General features: G+C 37.5%; 1 protein-coding gene across 1 annotated transcript; it reads right to left on the reverse strand.

Moving 5' to 3' along the window:
• Window positions 1-2,301: 2,301 nt before the first annotated feature.
• Window positions 2,302-5,124, reverse strand: LOC141842878 (helicase-like transcription factor CHR28). Its single transcript, XM_074730860.1, has 4 exons — window positions 5,104-5,124; window positions 3,478-3,993; window positions 3,150-3,359; window positions 2,302-2,779 (listed from the first exon to the last, which is right to left on the reverse strand). Exons 1-4 carry the CDS (start codon window positions 5,122-5,124, stop codon window positions 2,669-2,671), a joined length of 858 nt encoding a protein of 285 aa, XP_074586961.1. The 3' UTR covers window positions 2,302-2,668.
• Between the last annotated feature and the right edge of the window lie 18,193 nt (window positions 5,125-23,317).

The following is a 23,317-nucleotide window of genomic DNA, read 5'->3' on the forward strand; positions in this document are numbered from 1 at the left end:
ACTCAAAAAGAAGATGGACAAGTCCATACAATATTCGGACTCCGGAGGTGCATCAAACAGATTTTATTGAGATCTCCACCCCATCGGTTAGAGCCCCAGGTTGCATTCTGCAGGTTGGAAAAACTAAGCTAGGACCCATTTGTTTGAGACGAACAGAGAAAGAATCCAATGAGATTGATCACAGGAATAAAGATATTAGTAATTGAAGTACACAAATCACATAAAATGATACAATCACAAATCACATAAAATGATACATATATAAATAAAAGAGAGATTAGATCCCTCATTCAGTCATTTGTACAATCAAAAATCAACATTACACAACACAAACAACCATTCATTGCTCAGCATACACTCACAAACCAACCCTTATGACTTCACTACAAAACCAGTGCACAACCAATACCAAAACACCACAACTACACACCACCCACATCACATGAACCACACATCACAAAAAAACCATCACAAAAGACATGCAAGCACTACAACGTGCAAATTCAAAACACCACAACCACACACATGAATCACCCATCACAAAATATCAAAAGTATCACAATAGCAGCCGTACCAACAGTAGCCACCAGCATCCACCAATAGCAACCCTACGGCAAAACCAACAGCAGCCACCAGCACCACTAACAACAACCCTACCAACAGTAGCCACCAGCATCCACCAACAACAACCCTACCAACAGTAGCCACCAGCATCCACCAACAGCAACCCTACCAACAGCAGCCACCAGCAACCCTACCAACAGCAAACCATCATTGCTTTTCTTTTCACTGCCTTTCCTTTAGATTCTACAGTAGATTTTGTTCCCACTGAAGGACCAATATCAGATTGTGGTATTGAACAACTATTATTAACATCCATATTTGATAAATCTTTTTCCATCAGTGTGATATGCACAGATACAAAATGCTGTTAAAAAAATATAATAAGATGTGATCATACTATTCAAATATAATTACAGAATGCACAAATACAGAATGCTATTAAAAGACAAATATGAAACTCAATGACTCTAAAACTAAAAACAGGATGATACTATCAGGATTTGATATCTACATAGTTAAATAGTTGAATTCAATAAGAAATATTATGGAAAACATAACATAGATATCATGGAACAGTGGTTGTAGATATTATAGACATAGAAATATACCTATAATCTGTGGCCGTGGGCGGTGGCTGTAGACTTGAGGAGAGACTCGAGTCTCGGGAGAAAAGACAGAAGAGGCGGTGGCTGTAGACTGAAGTTTGACTCGAGTCTCGGTGGCTGTAGAATGAGGTTTTAGGTTTAGGGTAAGTCGGCGGCGACTGGCGAGCACAGGCGGGATTGAGCGGCCGACGGGAGAGGGGATCAAGCGAGTGGGAGTGTGGGACACGAAAAGATAGAAGAGGCCAAGACCGAGACACGAATCGAGCGAGGTCGCGAGGAGAATCGCGACTCGCGACGGCGCTGAGGAGCGAGAATGAGGGGAAGAACCGAAGAGGAAAGTTGGAGAGTCGCGGCGACGTAACGAAGCTGCGATCTGTGGAGAGTCGCAGCGGCGAACTCGCGACTGTGAAGGAATCACGATGAAGAGGCAAGGTTTGCCGTCTGTGGATTGCGAGAGCGGGAGGGAATCGCAAGTGAGGTGAAACTGCGAAAGCCGAAAGGGTAGGATTTTTTTTACTACGGGTTCGATTCGGACTTGTGCGGTTGTGCCGTATTTATTCAGTTTATTCAGGTAAACCAAATAAGAACTTTAAAAACCGAATCCGAACCGATTAAACCGAAAAACCTGATTTTTTTTATTAAATAAAATTAAAATTCTGAAAAAACCAAACCGAATTAAAAATTCGATTCGATTTGATCGGTTTAATCAAAATTTTGCTCAGCCCGTGGATTTGGCTCATCTACCAGCAGATCTAATGGCTTACTCTTCCTCCCATGATTGAAATCACCCCCCAACAAAGGCTTGGCTTCTGCACACTGAGCAACGGTAGTCTTGCAGCTTCAGTGCAGTGGAGGATGAAGAAAATGGGATTAAGAATGATAGATTATAAATATCTTATTGCTGAGGATAGAACATCGACGCATCATATTTTCATTGTAAAAGTCTCAAATTATAAATGAGATTTTAGGAATTCAAAGGGTGGCATCTATCAGACTTACTCATATTCATCGAGGAAGACGAAAACATTACAGTTTTACCTTCTTCGTCAACCAACAGTACACAAGCCCTCCATGCTCCCGAGCCCACGCCAAGACGACACCAAGGCCATGTCATTCCATTGTTGCCAGACCCTACAAGCTCACATTGAGCCGTTGCCGAAGCCCCTCGTGCCCTCGTCTACGCGCATGAGTCCACCCCAGACTTGCCTATAGACTTTAAATCCATGGCTGTCACACTCGAGCACATAGATCAAACCATAAAAGTACACAGCATGTTCATCTTGGCAAAATAACCATTACATATTTACAACTTATCCTCCATCCCTTGGTTGGATCGTGCTATTACAGTTACATATGTTAGCGACCTATGACTACAAACAAGAAAAAGAAAAAAGAACTTTGATGAAGGATGGAGCAAAAACGCCACAAAAAAGTTCAATGAGCATCGCAATCTCGTATCGAAAAATATTGGAATCAAATGGGATGATCCACACCAAAACTTAGTCGTGACAGTTAAACAGATATCTAAGATCATCTACTGTGAGCCGGGTCGCATGAGTACCCGTTTGGTCTTCGCCAAATGCAGAAGAAACCATCTTTCTCTTCTCCTCCTGCAAGATGTATTTGTCCATGTAAGAAAACCAAGTTCGCAGTTGTTTTAAAATCAGAAATTACTGAAAGGCAGAATCATGACAAAAGGGGGTGTTGTCAAGAACAGTGCACAGAATCTAATTTGTCATGCAGTCTAACAATTACTCAGCCAATAGTTATTTTACCGTAATTATGTCTGTTGATATAGACAATTAGATAATCAGAGTGTATATGGCGAGTGAACAAATCCACCAATGTAGTCAATAAATGTTTCTTATATAACTTGATTACTGCAATTAGTTACAATGAACTTGGAGGTTTTGTCTAAGCTAACATAAGCATAGCTGTCATTCAAATGTCAGAAAAGAATAATGTCCGTGAACAAGTTACCTGAAGAGCCAATATGCGATCTTCAACTGTATCTTTGACAGTTATCCGGGAGACAGTCACAGGTCGAGTCTGGCCAATTCTGTGTGCTCGATCAATTGCTTGGTCTTCGGTAGATGGGTTCCACCAAAGATCAAGAAGAATTACATGACAAGCAGCAATCATATTCAGGCCAAGACTTCCTGCTTTTAACGACATAAGCATAACAGTTACCTAAGAGAAACATGAATGATTACTTTATGAACAAGAAATAGTTCAAGATAGGAAAGGATAGAAGAAATATCAAGCACAATACAGAAGAATATAACATAAATTTTTTTGATTATCTGACCTCTGGATCAGTGTTGAAGTCTTTTACAGCCTTGTCTCGTGACACAAGAGTCATCGTTCCGTCAAGCCTCCTGTACTGTATTAGACTTTCATTCAATGAAAGCTCAAGCAAGTCTAGCATGCTGGTCCACTGGGAGAAAACAATGGCCTTCTCCGGAACTTCAGTAGTCAAGTTTAATTGAGTGGAAGCAGAATCACCTATCATAAGATCATGAACAGATCTTGAACTTTGACTTGCAATCGACTTCAGTAAATCAAGTGCTGCTTTAATTTTAGATGATACATAGCCACTATGGGTGACCAGTTGCTCGTCAAATGTAGAACTGGTTGAAGTTTCATCATCAAAATTTTCACAGATACAACTCTTCAGGGTACTACGTGGAAATACACAATCAGTACCAAGTATATCTTTACAACCCGGTGCAGGACACATGTCATCACCAATTAAACGTTCAGATACGCACTGGTAGCAGAAGACATGCCCACACATTGATACAACACCATCTTCTGGTGGATCCTATGAAAGGTACCAAATTGTTAGGCCTCAGTAGGACAACTGTACAATAAATAACTAAACTTATCAAAAATGTTGCTAATTGAATAAGCTTCATTATCTGTCTGGCTAGTAGAAATATTGAATTGTGAGAAACACACAGTAGAATGCAACTAAACAAATTGAATTCATCTTGATATTATAAAGTTCAAAGCTCTAAAGACAAAAAATATAAGCTTCTGCTACATAAAAGAAAAAGGTCTGCCATGGAAGTGTGAGCAAACTTGGAAAACATTTGATAACTAGATAAATAACTTCAAGCCCTAATGTGGATCAACTCATTTACAAGCTAACCTCGATGTCAAGCTGTTAACAGCACAGGAAGTAATAAAATTTGGCAAAAACAAACAAATAAGAAGTTAACATGTGGGAACCCAACCTCAAATTGAAGGTTAAATGGCAGAACAAGAACCATATGCTACTGTAGCTTCAATTGATGAATAATATTTTCAATTACAAGAATCATACTAACTAATGGTCAGATGTTAAGCACAAAATGGGTTATCCGAAGTTTAACCTCTTAGTTTAAAACTATCAATTTGCATCAGCATACACAAGTATTGATAGTACATCTGGTTGACAGAATTAAATGGATAAGGAATTTAAAAGTTATTCTAGGGAATTGAATTGACAATCGATGGAATATGAATAACTATTCCTCAGTTTGGTTCACAAACAATAATTTGATTTCCTACATTTGGTTTGCAGAGAGGTTGTAAATAATAAACAAGGAATAACTTTTACAATTATAAAATATATTGAATGAATGGTCCAATTTCACACTATTTTGTGCAAATAATAAGGGTATTAAGCTAATAAGTTATATCATAAAACTTTGAGAAAGAGTAATAGAAAAAAGACTAAAGAGACCACGGTGACTGAAAATCGATTCATGTCTGCAAGTATAGTTTAAAATCTCATGTCGTTTCGTCCGATATAGGCGAAACATTTCGTTTCGCACGCGGACTAGCACCGGCACAAGCATGCCTCCGGTGTTGGAACGCCCTGAGGCCCTAGGGACGCGTCATGCTAGCTCGGCGATGCAGCACAGACACGCCTCGAGTGCCGGTGTACCCCAAGGCCCCGCAAACGCATCGCGTGACCCTGGCGACGCGTCTAGACGCAAAGCACTAGCCCGGTGACCCGCCCGGAGGTGTCACACTAGCTCGGAGGCTGTCGCTGGCACGTCATGCGAGACAGAGGCTAAGGGCAAAGGTTTTTAACTTAAATTTAATTAAATAACTTAAGTTAATAATTTTAATAAACTTCTAGTTAAAATTGGGATAATTTAGATATGCTTAATTAAAACCTAATAAAATTATCCTATATTTTTTAAAAAATTATTTTTTATTTTTAAATATTTAGATTAAATTTTTTATTTTTAGTTAATATTTCTCTATTTAAAAATACCAAAATTATATCGGCACGACATGATATGATACCGAAACTTTATCATTTCGATCCGAGACCGAAATATCGGCACAGGTCGAGATTTTAAACTAAGTCTGAAAGGTCAACAATAGAAGTTATTCATCTTCTCAGACAACTAATTGAGAAGTTTCGAAACAGAAGCAAGACTTACACACGGTATTCGTTGACCTAGAAAAAGCTTATGACAAAGTCTCGAGAAAAATTATGTGAAGAATTCCAGAAAAGAGAAGTATTAGGTAGCATATATTGAAATAATTAAGAATATGTATGAAGATGTAATGACAAGAATGAAGACTCCAAGCAGATTAATTGAAATGTTTCTTATAAAAATATGATTACATTAAAGATCAGTTCTAAGTCCTTATCTTTCTAGACTAATCATTGATGAACTCACTAGACACATTCAATGATTGTACTGCATGTTATTTGCAGATGATATTGTTTTGGTAGATAAGACACATGAAAAAGTAAATGCTAAATTCGAATATTGTTGGGAATTCGAAAGGTTTTAGACTTAATAAAATAAAAATAGAATAGATAAAATTTAAATTTAGTAATATTAGACGTAATAAGATGATTATTCAAATAGGAGATGACAAATTGTCTATAATTGAGAACTTAAGTATTTAAGATTATTTTTACAAAAAGATGGAGGAGTTAGAGGAGATGTATTACATAGAATTCAAGTAGGAAGATTGAAATGGAGAGCGTCAGATGTTTTTTATGATCGTAAAGTACCTCTAAAACTTAAAGGAAAGTTCTATAAAATAGTGATTAGACCTACTATGTTATATAAAGTTGAATGTTGGCCTATGACTCAAGAGTTGTAGAGATGAGGATGTTAAGGTAGATATGTGAACATACGAGGATGGGTAGGATAAGAAATGAGAACATTAAAGAGAAAAGCCGAGGTTACACCTATTAAGGAAAAATTTCGGAAGATACGTTTAAGATGGCATAGATATGTACTTAGATGACCAATAAATACTCTAGTTAAGCAATACAAAACTATGATAAATATGTACATTAAATGAAGAAGAGGAAGACCAAAGAAGACTTGATTATCAATGATAAAATAAAATATTTATTTAAGTATAGATGATGATATAGTAAAGGATAGAGTCCAATGGCGTACAAGGATTCATATAGCCGACCTCACCTAATAAGATAAGGCCTGATTGTTGGTTGGTCCAATTTTACACAACCAAGAACAATCCACTTGCCAAACTGATTTTCAAACTCATCCACCCATTTAACCCGCAACTTAATTGATTTCTACAATTTATCTAGCCCAACTAGACTTTGTCTCGACCGACCTGCCCTTCTTGACTAGCCCATTTGATTTCTCCAACCCAACTAGCTCACTTAACTCATCTGACTCATTCAAGTTGATTGACTCAACCAATTCGCCTAGCTCAACTAACCTAAGCCCAGCTCGACTGACCCCACACGACTAGACTAACCTAGGCAGGCTTGTTCACCCATTCAACCTATTCATAGTTATTAAGGCATGAGGCACCAAAAAGTGCATAAATGGGGTCTAAGGCGCAAAATGAAGTAAGATAATTCTAGGTATAAATTTTTATAATTCAAACATATATAGAAAATTTCTGCCAAAATAATTCACTAACAAAACTATAGTTTCTAAAATATTAAACAATAATGTAAATATAAAATTCACTAGTAAATAAATACGTTATGCGCATAATTCAAATTAAAAAAAATTAAATATCTAAATCATCAAAATCTTCATTATCTTTCTCAATCATTTCATTAACATCATCATCAGATGTTCAAATTTGCACAGTTAAATCTTTATCGATTTTCTCAAAATTGATTTCTTCCTCCTCCCACAAGGAGCGGCGCACAAACACAAGAGGCTTGCCTAGCTGCGCCTTGTGCCTAAGTGCAGCCAAGCGAGCGCCTTTAATAACTTTGAACTTATTGCTTGCTTGATCCGCCTAGCATCGTCAATCCACTTGTCTATTTGTTGTGCTCATTCATAATATATTTTTTGAAAACTAAATAGCAAAAATATATGTTTTTATGAGAATTGAATAGAAGATAATAGTTATTCATAGAAGAGAGCAAGGAATAGGTTGAAAGGATTAGTGGGAATTAGTATTCTAAGTCTTTTTACTTTTTGTAATTAAACATGAATATTTAATGGGAATTATTCTAATATGAAATAAAATAGCATTGCTACAAAACCCCCAAATGCACAGCAGATTATAGGGTTCTATAAGCCAGGTTCGTGACCGACTGTTAGTTTCTCGATTTACCTCCTCATAGATGGTCGTGGGGCCGACCGTGTGGGGCCGACCGTGTGGGGCCGCTGAAGTTGGCGGATTCCACCTTTTTGCAGAAGAATTAGACCTAACCCAAAATCGTAACGAAAACAAGTCGTTTAAAGAGCCGGAACTATAATCAACCCATTTCTAAATGGGAAGGTTACGAGTTGGGCCCAGAGTGAACTGATGAACTGGTTGTTTGACCCACCGATTCAAACTGATGGTTCGATCGATGGTTCAAAGTCGGTTCACCGATAGTTCTTAAAAATAAATCTTATTTTTTTAAGTGGTTGAGATTTTTTCAGTGAGAATCATTCATTTAATAATAATGGTCGAAAGAAGCAGTATGAAGATATTGGATTTTCAGTTGATCTTCTCTAATTTTATAGGGTTGAGGAATTTGTTGATTGGCTTAATGAAGTGGAGATAATTTTTTATTGTAAGGAAGTGCTTGATCGTGTAAAAGTCAAATTGGTCGTCATCAAACTCACTGACGGAGCATCAACATGGTGGGAGCAATTGCGATGCTCAGAAAACAGACAGGGCAAAGTCAAGATTATTGATTAGGAGAAGATGAAGAAGAAGATGGAGAGTTACTTTTCCTTTCGGCTACACTCAGACTGTATTTCAACAGTAGGCGTTGAGGTAGGATGCAAGATTGATTGATGATTACATGGAGAAGTTTTACCAGTTGATTGAAGAAGACGTGGAATGCGAGATCGAGGCAACTAATGATCTAGTTTATGACGATATTGACAAAGAGGAGATAGACTTGGACGAAGTGTTGATCAAAGACTAGAAACCCATTTTGTTTGACGGCAATCAACAACTCGGTTTATCTAGCGATGAAGCCCCAATCTCTATTGTCTCACCTTGTATTGACTCGGCGTCCTAATTTATTCAGCATGATGAAGATGAGACCGAGTCAACTGGCAAGCCAATATATGACGAGGTACTTTATGATGATGATGAAATTGTCAATGAAATAGTCAGTGATCCAATACTTTATCTCAGCATTGATGCTATTGGGCTCAATCAAGCCCTTGCCAATGCTTTCGGAGGCGCGATCGCTTCCATTGCACAGGAGGCTTCTCTCTCCAAGAAAGCACCAAGCCACATCCAGAACTTTGTTGATCATTCGAACGATTTAGCTTCAACATGATGTCGCATCAAACAAATTTATCCAATGACATAGAAAATACAGACACTTCAGCTGTATTAGAAGGACATGAGCAAATGCAAATAGAGGCTTCAACTAATGGAACTAAAGAAATAGTAGATGAGTGTGATTTGAATGAAGGCATTCTTGTGGATGAAGAAAATCAAGGGAAGTCAGCTATAACTTCAACAATATCTCCTCTTTGGTACATATGTCTTGCCAATCTTTTTTCTCAAATTCTATTTCAACTAATTTACCAGCTTTAATTACTATAGCTGCTCCAATTTCTTGTTTGACATCCTGCGGAAGGATCTTGGAAGGCGGACCTCTAAGCCTCAATCACTGGGTTACTTGGGAGGTGGGCAGTGGCTCGTTGGATCCGCTAAGACTAGCTCTAGTAATCATGGGCAAGGTGACAATGATAAAAGACGGTGGTGAGTGTTGTGGCTGCATGCGCGGTGGCGGTGCTCATTATGCGTCACCATATGCAGAGCTCGGGGTGGTGGTCACTAATCACTACAATGATTACGGAGCTTGAGGAGAAGACCACTTCACCTATCTGGAAGTTGTGACAAGTAGCAAAATGCAACGCTAGTGGAGATGATGATGAATTCTACCAAATTGATGTCAGAGGATCTTCCTCCTAAACGACCACTGACACTACTTTAAATTCGAGGATGAGTTTTTTCAACCTGGGATGACTAATGCAGGAGGATCCAAAGATTTATATTACTATTTTTGATAATTTTTATTTTTAATAATTTTCAGGACTTTTGATATTTAGAGTAGTTTTAAAATTTTTTATTTTTTTATTTGAGAATTTTAAGGCCGTTTAGGATTTTTAGGATTTCGAGTCAGTTAAAATTTTTTTCTATTAGGATTTTTTCCTTTCTTTACAAGTTAGGATTTTGGGTCTATATAAACATCTTGTTAATTGATATTTCAGAAGAAGTTTTTTGGTTTAATAATATTTTTGATAGTGTCATTTATTTTTCTATCTCATGGTATTCTTTTGAATCAATGGATTTTAGATGATTGATTTTCAGTATTCACAGTCGATCAACGAAATCAATATTGCCCACAAGATAATCGTTTTTCCATTCGGCGTCACTACCTAGCATATCTCATTTCTGAAACTTTTTCAAAGGTAGAGAAACCTCCTATAAGATTTGACTATGAGCACAAGTATGATAAAATTAAGTTTGTATATAAAATTAATACAAACAGATTTATCGAGTCAGTACAGAAGCTTGAATGCAGCACACTCCCTCTAGTGCTTCCCCAATCACACAAGCAAAACCTTTAAGCACAAAATACAAACTTTGAGCTTTTAGAGTAGATGGATTTTATGATTCTGAACGTCATGCTTGAGATTCTTTTATAGGCTTTTTTGGTCAACCTATAAACTCCGTTCGATCGATCAAACCTGGTCATACTTGTTCCCCACATTTGAGTTTTTTCCAATCTGGATTGAGCTTCGTGATCTTGACATTATCAAGTTTTTCAATCAACTGGAATCTTTCTAGTGAACTGAACCAAGCCTAGTCATCAAAATGAGTTCAAACCCAAACTTGATCAAACGAACCTAATCGATCAATTAGACCAATATTTTGATGGCCCGAACCAGTCTTCTGGTCACCTAGATAGGTTGTCAGATCGATCAAATTGGTTTTGGTCTAATTCGATCAGGGTCAAATTTGATTTACTCCAAACTTGGTTTAGTTATGCCCGATTGCATTCATTTGTTCTCCATCTTGCTTTCCAATACTAGGTTTCTGCAAGACAAGCAAACAAATACAACAAGCAAACACACAAAGTGTTAGTCTACTAAGTTCACTCGTCCAGGACTTCTACCTAAGGTTCACTCCCCTAAATTGTTTTTTGCTTAAAGTTCACTCCTCTAACATTTCTCACCACCTAAGGTTCACTCCCTTAGGATTTCTCCTTTGCCAAGCATCTGATCACCCTGACCTACCTAGACTTGTCACTTGTCAGACATCCAGTAATCCTTAACTTGCCTAGACTTTTTCTTTGTCAAAGATTTGATCAATCTTGACTTGCTTGGACTTTATTCTTGCTAATCATCCATCAACCTTGACCTAATTAGACTTTTTCTTTATTAGTCATCTGGTCAATCTTGACTTGACTAGACTTCTCACTTAACTTACTTCTAAATATATGGTCATGTTTAGATCAACTCTTAATCAAACTTGATCAGACATGGGTATATTGTTAAGCATCAATACTCTAAATGATTATTATACTAACAATCTCTCCCTTTTTGATGTTTGACAATACGTTTAAGTTAAGCTAAGGTCTTATGCCAAACTGAGAGATACTCAATGTTTCTAACTTAAACCTTCCTCCCCTTTGACATACATCAAAAAGATAATTACCTAAGGTTCTCCTTAGATTTTGTAACAATAATTACAAAATTTTTTACCTAGTCAAAATTCTTATTCCTTCTCGAAAGATAATTATATTTTTAAATTTTTTTTTGAAAATAGTCTCTTAATGTTTCAACACCTTTAAAAAATCTTTTAAAAATTTCAAAAGTTAAGGTTTTTCAAAATCTTACATTTCTAAACTATTTGCATAATATGATTTGCAAATGAATTTTTGTAAAGTAATTTTCATAGAATAATTTTAAATAATTTTTAAAGTAATGTTAAAATACATTTTCAAATATTTGTTTTAAAAATCAAAGTAATTTTCAAGATAATTTCCAAAGTCTTTTTTAAAATATTTTTTAAAGCATAATATTTTTAATATATTTGAAACATAAATTTTAAAAAGATCAAATACATTTTTAAAACTCCTTTTTAAATATTAATATTGTTGGTGCATGGAGCATCAGATGATCGAACCTGAATTTTGATAATGGCAAAGAGTTCAAGTTAAGTCTATAAATTAAAATAATGAGCTGAACTAAGTGTTCAGATAGCATAGGGAAGTCCTAGTTGTGACTAGGTAAAGGAAGACCTGGTTTGGAGGACTGGAGAAGAAAGATCTAGTTTGGACTGAAAAAGGACTAGGTAAGGAAGATTTGATTTGGAGGACTGGACAAGGAAGTCCTTGTCAAGAGGACTGAGCAAGAAGTCTTAGGAGATCAGAGCATCAGGTGGGAAAGCCTAGGCGGATTTGGAAGACCAGATGTCTAGCATTGGAAGTCTTGAGGGCTAAGGATCAAGGCTGAGCAAAAGTCCAATGGGTTTGGAGGACCTGATTGGCAAAAGATAACTTCTCCTTAGTGGAGTGAATGAGGATGCGTTCCTAGAAAGGGAAACAGTAGGCGTCGATTTGACCTAAGATTTCATCGAAAATCTAAAGTTAAGACCAGATAGTTTGCCAAAACTGTCAATTCCTGCATATATTTTTTTGTTCTGGACTAACTTGTGATGCAGGAGAGGAGGGACTGGAACTTTAAGTTTCGGGCACCCTTATTTGGATCCAGGAGCCCGAAAGGGATCCAAGAGCCCAGACGTCAGCCAATCGGGCCAGTGAGGCAGATGAGGTGGCAGAGTCCCAATGGTCAGGACACCTCAGCCTCCAAGTGCCCAGAAAGGTTCCAGGCGCCAGGATCGGGATAAGGTATTGCGGAGTCAAAGTTGATCCGACAACCTCCATGTCAACATCCAGACGCCCGGAAGGGATACAGGCTCCCGAAAGATGTCGAATCAATGTCAAAAGCAGATTGACGAGATAACATGGAGGTGCTCAGAAAGACTTTCAGGTGCCTAGATCGACCTTTATAAGCAGCTGCAAGGGGAAACCCTAATAATCACTTCATACTCTACGACGATGACTTTCTACGGGCGAATAGCCAATCCAGTACGTCATCATAATGTTGAGGAGCTATATCGACTTCTACGCTACAACTCTATTTTTGTAGTTGGTAATATTTTACTTTTGCTTGTGTACTTAATCTCTTAGAACAGTAAAGGTTTACCGTTCTAAATCCATTTTTGTAAAGCAAAAACTCCTTCTCATAAGAGGAGAGTTTTATAGTGGATTGTCCGTTAAAAATAATCAAGGATTATGAGCCTTGGAGTAACAGCCTATGACTGTGAACCACGTAAATAAAAGTGTACATTTCTCTTATTTTCGCACTCTGATTTACGTAAGGTTTTCTGAATGAGTGAAAAAGTGATAAAGCGCTATTTACTCCCTCCCTCTCTAGCGCTCTAACTCGATCCTACAATTGGTATCAGAGTGAGGGAGGCTCGAAATTAGTGTAACCACTAATCAAGCTTATTCAATTTTTTTCACTCTATTTTTTTGATTTTTTTCCTCGAACTGCTAATCTAAGACCAAGTCTTAGTACATTTTTTTCTTGTCTATTGTTGTGAAAGCTACATGGCCCATCAAAAAAACTACAGCACTGCCAGACCCCAGTTATTTTCCGAAGAGGACTTCATCTACTAGAAGGGGAGGATAGAATACCACCTCAAAAGACATGTGGAGATGTGGATTATGATCCAGATTGGATTTACACTCCCAAAAAATGATGATAGCATCCCATAGCCTTGCGAGAAGTGGGACATTGTGACAAAGCGCAAGATCGAGGCTGACGCTAAGGTGACTCAAACACTCCATGTGACCTCACAAAGGAGGAGCTCAACTGGGTTAATCTCTTTATAAGTGTTAAAGACTTATGGGACAAGTTCATTGAGCTACATGAGCGAACCTTAGACATAAATGTGAGCAAGTGCAACCTTCTGTTGAACAAACTCTACAATATCAAAAATGCAAGATGGTGAATCCGGAAGTGGGCTACACATATGGATTCAATACTTACTCAATGGACTCCACGCTATAGGACAACCCATAGAGAATCGAGATGTAATCAGGTACACGTTGAAAGCATTCCCTAGGAACACCTTGTGAGCATCAATGGTTGATGTATATAAGGTCTCCAGAGACTTTTTTAAAATTAAATTGGAGGAACATTTTTCTAAGTTTGAACTACACAAACAGACTAACACTAATCCAGTCGAGAAAGGGATTGCTCTTTTTGTAGGCCAAACCAAGGAACGGAAGACAAGATGTCGAATTGAGGATGAATCCGAAGACTCATTGGGTTCCGAAATCAATGACGAGGTTGCTACTAAAATAGTCAATTTAGTTTGGAAGATGTTCAAGAAGAAACACGGAACAGACAATCTGAGATGAAGAAGGTAATCCAAAAGTTGGATCCAACAAAACCTCAACCAACAAGGCTAAAGTCACCTATTACGGTTGTAACGAGAAGAGACATTTCAAAGCCAAATGCCCTAATCAAAAGAAGGAGTGCAAAATAAAGAAGAAAGCGCTAAAGGCCACTTGGAATGAGTCCTCCTCAGAAGACTCAGAGGAGGAAGCAATCACGAGCTTTCTAGCTCTTTCAGTAAGAGAGGAGATTACTGAGATCGAGATTTGGAATTTGGAAGCAAATTTAGGGATGGTTGTGACCTAGGTTTCGATTTTCTATATAGACGTGATCTGGGCACCTGGATTTTCAATCAAGGCGTTTAGATTTTGCACAGTGCGGGATGCTTGGATTTTTTGCAAGCACCTGGATTCCTAAAATCGAGGGTGCCTGTCTGAAACTATGGGCGTGTTCGGGAAGCAATTCAAATTGCCTAGATTTATATCCGAGCGCTCGGATTATATTAGGCTAGGCTTTATGGGTTGGGTTTGATTAAGGTTTAAGTTTTTAATTTAAGTTTAATTAATTGGTTCAATTTTTGGTTAATTAGCTTAAGCTTTAATTAATTTAGTTTAAGTTAAAATTAATTTAGTGTAGTTAAAATTATTTTAGTTAAGTTAACATTTAAAATTAATAATTAGGTTAAGGGTTAACTAATTAAGTTAAGGTTTAATTATTTAAATTAACTTTTAAAGATTAATTTATTAGGTTAAAATTTAAGGATTAATTAATTAGGTAAAATTTAAGGATTAATTAATTAGATAAAATTTAATGATTAATTAATTATGTAAATTTTAAGGATTAATTAATTAGGGTATCCTAGTTCCATGTCACCCATATCTAAATTATCAACCAGTTCATCCCATGTGTTGTGTGAGATGATCTTTTAATTTTATCTTAATTAATTCAAGATGTGATTTTTAAGACTTGATTAACCTTGAGTTAGATTCAAATTTAACCGTTGACTAATTAAATATACATTTAAAGTTTTAGCTTCTAGGTAGTAGCGAGGCATAGGGGTCTTCTTGATTATCGGAGCAACGATCACTTTCTAAGACAAAGCTAATTTATGAAATTATACACTTAGTTAATCTAAGAAGAGACTTTGGTCTAACTAGTTTAGGGTTTGATGAGGTAGCTTCGGTTAGTTACACTCAGCTAAGCAGACCAAATAAGGTATTCCTTATCTCACTTGACTACCTAGATCAAGTTTCCCTAGTGTACTATTATCTTGCCCCACTCTGGTACTAGGTTGGGCAAGTATTAATCAGGCCTGCGTCCTTAACTAGCCTAGGTTTAATCTAAGTTCAAGAAAAAATAAAAAATAAAAAAATAAAATCAAGCAAGTCTTATTTAACTAGGATGGTTTTGGGTTTCCCTAGATGACCTTTGTTGGGTTTGGTCAGATAGTAAATCTGATCCTTAGGGATCCAGTATTGGTTCCATCCAACTTGATTAATCAAGTTACACTTAGAAACTCATGCTTGGAGTTGGGGTTTTTAGGCTTAATTCAATAATGACAAGTAAAATCTATGTCTTGCTTTGTGTCCAAGTCCAAATCGGTTGTATGCAACCCTTTGAGTTTCAAACATTATGTTAAGATACTTGGAGTCTGAAGTAAACTTTTTTCAATGATCTTTTTAGATCTTCAACTTGAATTTCCAGATTGGAATTTCTTCCTCAAGTTGGATTTGAGTTGAAATTCCAACCTAAACTTTTTCAATTGACAAGCTGAGGTTAATTTTCTCCTTAAGGAGTGTTACTCCTTTTGGAGATACTTAACCTAGACAGTGGATTTTTATCAGTTTCTTAGATACGCAATAAATAATAGAATATAATTTTTTAGTTAATTTATTGCTTATAGTGGTGTTTGGGCCTTCTGAATTGGATATGGATCAGTGGCTTGATTCTGACTTGGCTTCTGATTCAATGTCGGATTTAGACTCGGTCTCAGCTAGCTTCTCTCTTTCCGATAGAGCTAGGAAGCTCGTGTTCTCCTCCTCCTCTGAGTCTTCTGAGGAGGATTCATCCCATGTGGCCTTCAGTGCCTTCTTCTGAGTCCTTTTCTCCTTCTTTTGCTTAGGACACTCTGCCTTAAAGTGCCCTTTCTCGTTGCAGTTGTAGCACGTGACTTCCGCCTTATTGATTGGAGTCTTGCTTGATCCAGCTTTCTAGATCACCTTCCTCATGTCTGACTTCTTGAACCCTTTCTTTTTTTTGAACATTTTTGAACTAGGTTAACTAGTTTGATGGTGACTTCGTCATTGCTTTCAAAATCCAATATGTCTTCGGATTCGGGCTCGGTTCGACATCTTGGCTTGCGCTCATTTGCTTGCCTTGTAAGAAGTGTGATCCCTTTCTCGGCCAGATTGATGTAACTCAAATTCTGAAAATATCATCTAATTTTGGAAAGGTCCCTAGAAACCTTATACGCATCAACCATTGATGCCCATAAGGTGTTCCGTGAGAAAACGCTTTCAAAGCGTACTTGATTACATCTCTATTTTTCATAGGTTGTTATATGACATGCAGACCATTGAGCAAGTCTTGAATTCATGCGCGCAGTCCACTCATGGATTCACCATCCTATATTTTAATATTATATAATTTATTTAAAAGGAGGTCACACTTACTTATTTTCGTATCTGACATTCCTTCATGTAGCTCAATGAGCTTGCCCCATAAGTCCTTGGAATTTATGGAGGGACAAACTCAATTGAGCTCTTCTTTGGTGAGATCGTATTGTAGTGTTTGGGTTGTCTTCGCGTTGGCCTCTATTTTGTGCTTCGTTGCGGTGTCCCACTTCTCGCATGGCTGCGAGATGCCGTCTACGTCGGTTGGGAGCATGAACTCGATCTAGATCACTATCTACTGTTGGTGCAATCTTTGCCCCAAGTGCATTGACTTTCAATGTTTGGCTAAACCATGTTTAAAGTTAGACAATTCTTGTTGATCTAACATGTGTGATGCAAGTTTGCAGGGAAGTCCAAGCGTAGTCTTGGCAAAGGAAAAGTCCAAGCATAGTCTTGGCAAGGAAAAGTCCAAGGGTGGTCTTGGCAAGGAGAAGTCCAAGGGTGGTCTTGGCAAGGAGAAGTCCAAGCGTGGTCTTGGCAAGGAGAAGTCCAAGCAGGTAGTCTTGGCAAGGAAAAGTCCAGGCGGTAGTCTTGGCAAGGAAAAGTCCAAGCGGGTAGTCTTGGCAAGGAAAAGTCCAAGGGTGGTCTTGGCAAGGACTTGACATGACGAAGCCGATGGAAGCATCTCAAGCTAGTGCAAGGATGATGGAGCATCCAGGGAAGGCATGAGGCTGTGAGAGATGTTTGAAGGCCGAGGTCTAGGTCAAGAGAAGCTGAAATGGGATTTTTCAGCTTCACCAGTCGACTGGCCCTGCCAGCAGTCGACTGCTCATAAATCAGACGCACACAGAAAAATCAGTCGAGCCAGAGGAAGATAGGAGTCGACTGGGCAGTCGACTGGTGTTATGGTGAGTCGACTGTTTCCAGTCGACTGGTCTTGGACAGTCGACTGTGATTTGAACGTTGCAGAAAATTGGCAAGCATTTAATGCACTTTAATGCGAGATTTTGTTGCCGATTGAAGGCATCAGTCGACTGGCCCTGCCAGCAGTCGACTGATGGTTGCAGATCTATAAAAGAAGCCTGCGCGAGAACAACTCAAGATTTTACAAGATTCTGAAGAGTTTTGCTATTCTTTCATTCTTTTGTGCTTCTTTTGAGAACTTGTTTGTTCTCTATTCTCTGCTATCTTCCTCTCCTCCTAAACACTATTTTATATCATTTTGAGGAGATCGAAAAGGTGTAAAGGTTTCTCCGAAAATTAGAGCGACAAAAAATAAATTTGCTTGATCAGTGGTTGCACTAATTTTGAACACCCCTCGCTCTAGCTCTAATACTAATTATAGGATCGAGGTGAATGTTAGAGGGGGTGAATAGTGAGTTTGTTGCATTTTCACTTGTTCGTAAAAATCACATAAAATCATAGTACAAAATGTAGCGGAAAGAAAGAAGTTGACACTTTTGTTTACTTGGTTTACAATCACAGATTACTACTCTAAGTCCCATGTCAATGCAGCCTCTTGGCATTACGACGGCATCTCAGATGTGTTGGTCACATGCAGAATGGTCATCGTAGTAGCATATTTGTGTTGTACTAGGGTTTCACCTTGCAGCTACTTATATAGGCCGATTCGGGCGTCTGAAACTCTTTTTGAGCACCTCCACGTCATCCTGTCGATCCACTTCTGACGCTGACTCGGCATCTTTCGGGCACTTGTATCCCTTGCTTGATGTATGTGGAGGTTGCTAAATCAACTTTGACTCCACAATACCTTATCTATCTCTGAGCACCTGGAGCCTTTCCGAGCACTTGGAGACTGAGGTGTCCTGACCACTGAAAACTTATCACCTCATCTGCCTCACTGGCCCGATCAACTGATGTTCAGGTGCCTGGATCCCTTCAAGGTGCCTGGACCGTCTGATCGTCCAGATCCAAATAGGGGCGCCTGGAACTCAAAGTTTCGGTCCCTCCTTTCCTGCATCACAAGGTTAGTCCAAAACAAATAAAGCAAAAAAATGACAGTATTAGCAACTGTCTGGTCTTGGCTTTTAGGTTTCTAGTGAAACCTAGGTCAGACCAATGTCTACTGTTCTCTTCTCAGGAACACATCCTCACCCATTCATCTCGAAAGAATTTACCTTTGCCAACCCGGTCCTCCAGACCTGTTGGACTTTTGCTCAACATTTGACCCTCGACCCCCAAGACTTCCACCACTAGACGTCCAATCCTCTAGACTTGCCTAAACTTTTTCACTTGGTATTTTGATCTGCCAAGTCTTCCATGCCTAGTCCTCCTAACTAGGACTTCCCTCCCCAGTCCTCCTGACTAGGACTTCCTTACCTAGTCCTCCTACTAGAACTTTCTTTACCCAACTACAACTAGGACTTTTCTGTGTTACCTACACACTCAGTTCAGATCATTAGTCAACTTCACAATCTTAACTTGAACCCTTTTCCCTTATCAAAACCTTGGTTTAATTATCTGGTGCTCCTTACACCAATACTTATCACTTGCCAAACTTTTAGTCATCTTTGATCTGCTTGGACTTTTTCTTTGTCAAACACCTAGTCAACCTTGACCTACTGATAACCATCATTTTATCACACTATTAATCTCTTAAATTCGTGATTGTAATCCTCTTGTTGGATTAAATTCATGTTTATATCATATTACATAAGTTGGATTCATTCTTTGGCTTTGATGTAAATTATCTCATATTTATGGAATTATGAATGATTATTTGAATGTAGTCTTTGTAGGTGATCAAAGGGTCATGGACTCGAATCAGATCAAACCAAATTGAGCTTAAAGCTAGGTTTAAATGAGGAAACCAATCTGGAGCAATTTGGATCGTTCAACCAAGATCAAGAGCGATCTCAGTTATTCGTCAAAGATATGGTCCATCCAAGTCAAGGGAGAGTAGATCACAGCCATTGATCAAGATATGAATCCTTGGATAAAAATCTGAATTGATCCCAGCCCTAGATCAAGATCTAAAGAGTTCTCAGTCGTCCATTAAGATCTAATTCAAATGCGAATGCTATAGTAAATAAAAATCATGATTCTAAACAAAACTTAGGATTGACGCAATGGCTTCTTCACCCTCTCCACATCGTCAGGCATCCGCCATTGCAAGCCACAATAAGGTCAAGGGTTCCGTTCCTCCGGGCATCTCCACTCCACTCCAACAACGTAAGGGGATTCCCTTCCTCTTGACTCCTCCATCATCCCAATCCCGATTGGCGATTCTTCATCATCCATGATTCTCTCTAGATCGACCATTGTCTTCGTCATCCGCTGCACACTAGACCGTAGCTAATCAAGCTCATCGCTGGGGCTACCAAGTGCTAGGGATTTCCCTTCTTAGCTAAACTCTAATGCCCTCCTTCATCACAATTCAGATCAACTTCCACTTCATCACCACTAGGCTTCAACAGAGTTTCCCTTCTTCACTCTAGATCTGACTGATACAAGCTTGGGATGCCCTAGCTTGGTTGTAAGCTCCATTCCGATCTTAGATCACTCCATTTTTGAGTTGCAATTCCCATTTTCATGTGCTCGAATTGTGAAAGAATGTCCAGTTTAATTCCTCACACATTTGAATTTTAATCCATATGATGGTTAATTGAGTTGATTTGCATCTAGGTGTCCTTAGTGTTACTGTTCAATGATGGTTGTGTTTCAACAATTGATTAGGGTAAATTAGATTGATCGTGTTTCAATTACATCAGTTAGTTTACTTCCATAGTATAGTTTCCTTTATTTTATATTCGATGCTTAGGTTAGATTAGATTTATAAGTTCGTTAAATACTTTGTGTTCTTTAGTTCATTGCAATCGTAAGTTAGGTTAAGTTAGGTTGTCTTTTGTTATTTGTCTTTATCATGTATAGCTTAAAACCCAAAACCCCAAAACCATTTACAAATAAATTCAATCTTGAGAATTATCATATACTAGTTGCATTCCTTGTAAGAGACGATACAAGTCATTCCTTAAACTGCATTAGTGTAGAGAGGGGTTTCAGTAATATTATTTGATACCATTTCATTATAAATTTTGATTTTATCACCTACTTAGACTTTACCTCTTACTAGTCATCCGGTCAACTTTGACATGACTAGATTTTCTCTTTATTAGTCACCCAGTCAAGCTTGACCTATCTAAACTTCTCACTTAACTCACTTTCAAACATCTAGTCTTGTTTGGATCAATTCTTAATCAAACTTGATCAAACATAGGTATATTGTCAAATATCGTAACCTTGGAGGCTGATTGCACCAACACAATTAAAACTTCAGGAGACTACAATTTGATCTAGGAGATCGAAAGGTGATTCAATCGAATAAAGAATGGATAAGCATCAACCAACATATAATTGAAAAGATTTGTGTCCAGGCAATCGGATGATTTTTCAAGCGTTTCCAAGTGACCCGAAGGTAGTTTAGTCGATCAAGGGTTGGATAAACATAAAGCAATGCTAATTGAAAAGAATTATTTTCGAGCAATTGAAAATTGGTCCGGACGATGGGGGGCTCCTTAACAACACCTATAAATAAGGTCCTAATGAAGACATTTCAAGACACAAAAAGACAGAATCAACAAAAGCAACAAGAGAACATGTTAAGAGAACAATAACCAACATGTAAGCATTCATCCTCTACTCTAATGCTCTCCACTCCGATAGAAAAAAAAAAACTTGGTATATTTAAGTATCATGTTTATTTAAGTTGTAATTCTTTCCTTCTTTAGCATTTCTACTTCCATTATAATATCTTTTTACCAAGATTATAAAAGTTTCTCCATCTCTGAAAAATTATTAGAAAGGAGAAAATTAGTAGATGATTTCAGCGATGATCCACCCAACTGAGTAGAAGCCTAGAGGTTTCAAACCATATTAAATCAATATAGTCCCAATTCTCTATTTTTGTTGCTTACTTATTCTGTGTTTACTTACTTCGCTGTTTAATTACCTTAGATTTTTTGTTGCATAAATAATTAATCTGTTTACTTTCTTTGTGTTTACTTACTTTGTGTTTACTTCCGCTATGTTTACTTTTGCTAAAATTACTAGAATAAGTTAGTAAAAATTTATTACGCGTTATTCATCCCCCTCTAACGCCTAATCTAATCTTACCCGATTGACCCCATAATAGAAACATTTTATAAATTTTTATTTAGCCTTGGGTCAACTATCTAGTTAACTCATGTATTAATTGACATCAACTGCAACACTGTTATAGTTGACTTCACACCTGACTTTGACCACTTTGAATGTCAAATCCGCTTCTAAATTTAGTCTCACCCATACCTCGTTATACAAGTGCACTAGACCCATCTTAATAGGAGTTTACATACATGCAAAGAGGCTTCACACCTCACAAGAAGTTTCACTTCTAAATCTTCCATTCCTAGAGACTCCTTGTCTTTGGAACTACATCGTCTTACTTAGCATTCAATTCTCCTTGACCAACTGAGACTTTAATTTGCCAAATATTTGATCCTTGACCTACGTGGCCTTCCACTTGCTAAGTATTTGATACTCGATCTACTTAGATTTTCCCATGCTAAGTATCTAGTTCTTGATAAGATTGGTCTTCTATTTTCTAAGTATCTGACCCTTATTGGCCTACTTGGACTTTTAGTGCACCTATAATTCATGCTAACTGCTCCTGCACACTTGACATACGTATGAAAATTATAATATCATTCTTATTTAGACTTTGCCCAAACACAAAAATAACATGTTTAGAGGCATGATTGCACCAGTAGTAATTGAAGATATTTCTTAAGAGGTAAGGAATGCCATATTTTAGGAACCAAAGGAATCAATTTGCATTGGTATCTCAATTTAAGCCAAGACCATAGATGAAGCTTTGAGCTGATTGTGTAAGATGAGTTAACGCAATCTGATATATGTCAAGTTTAGGACTTGATTTCAAAATCCCAAGAAAGTATCATTATTGAATAAGATGGATCATTAAGAATAAGTTGGATGATGAGAGAATCATAGTTAGAAATAAAATTAGACTTATTCCTCAAGATTTTAACCATGAAGGATTAAATTATGACGAATTTACATTCTTGTAGCTCATTAGAATTAATCCAAATGCTTTTAGCATACATCGTTGATAAAAGATTTAAATGATTCCAAATAAATATTAAATCATTATTTCTAAACAATTTCATTAAGGAAGAATTGTTTGTAAAGTAATCGCCCGATTCTGAGAACTTATATTTTTAAAACCATGTGTTTCAGTCTAAGAAAGTTTTATATTGCTTGAAGAGAGACTCTCTATATTCCTCATTTCCAATTATGCAAAAGGTAAAATTTATCACCCCAACAACCTCACACAATTAGCCCCATGACCATTGGAAGTAAATTGAAAAATTATAATTGATCATGACGAATAAAAGTATTCTCTCGACTTCGCCAAGATTCAAACCCCTACTCTCTTCTACAACTGTACTCCGTCGTAACCAACTCAGCTATGCCCCGAAATTATATTCCTCATTTCCAAGAACAATAAGAGACGACAAATCGATTTTACCTTTTCATAAAGTATAATAGAAATGACATTTTTAACGACGAAGTATATATAAATGATCTTTTTTTATTAATAAAAATATTCAATAATGAAAAGTAAATT

Source organism: Curcuma longa, chromosome 12, assembly GCF_044706935.1.
Source record: "Curcuma longa cultivar G26 ecotype Majalengka, Jawa Barat chromosome 12, ITB_CL_G26_1.1, whole genome shotgun sequence".
NCBI lineage: Eukaryota > Viridiplantae > Streptophyta > Magnoliopsida > Zingiberales > Zingiberaceae > Curcuma > Curcuma longa.

Bases quoted from the DNA above. Each gene is read 5' to 3' on its own strand.
- LOC141842878 (XM_074730860.1), bottom strand. From the start codon at position 5,124: ATGCGTTTGCGGGGCCTTGGG. The intron at 3,360-3,477 runs GTCAGATAATCA...TGTTTCTCTTAG, and splicing joins ACTTCAACACTGATCCAGAG to GTAACTGTTATGCTTATGTC. The intron at 2,780-3,149 runs GTAACTTGTTCA...TACATCTTGCAG, and splicing joins ATCGCATATTGGCTCTTCAG to GAGGAGAAGAGAAAGATGGT.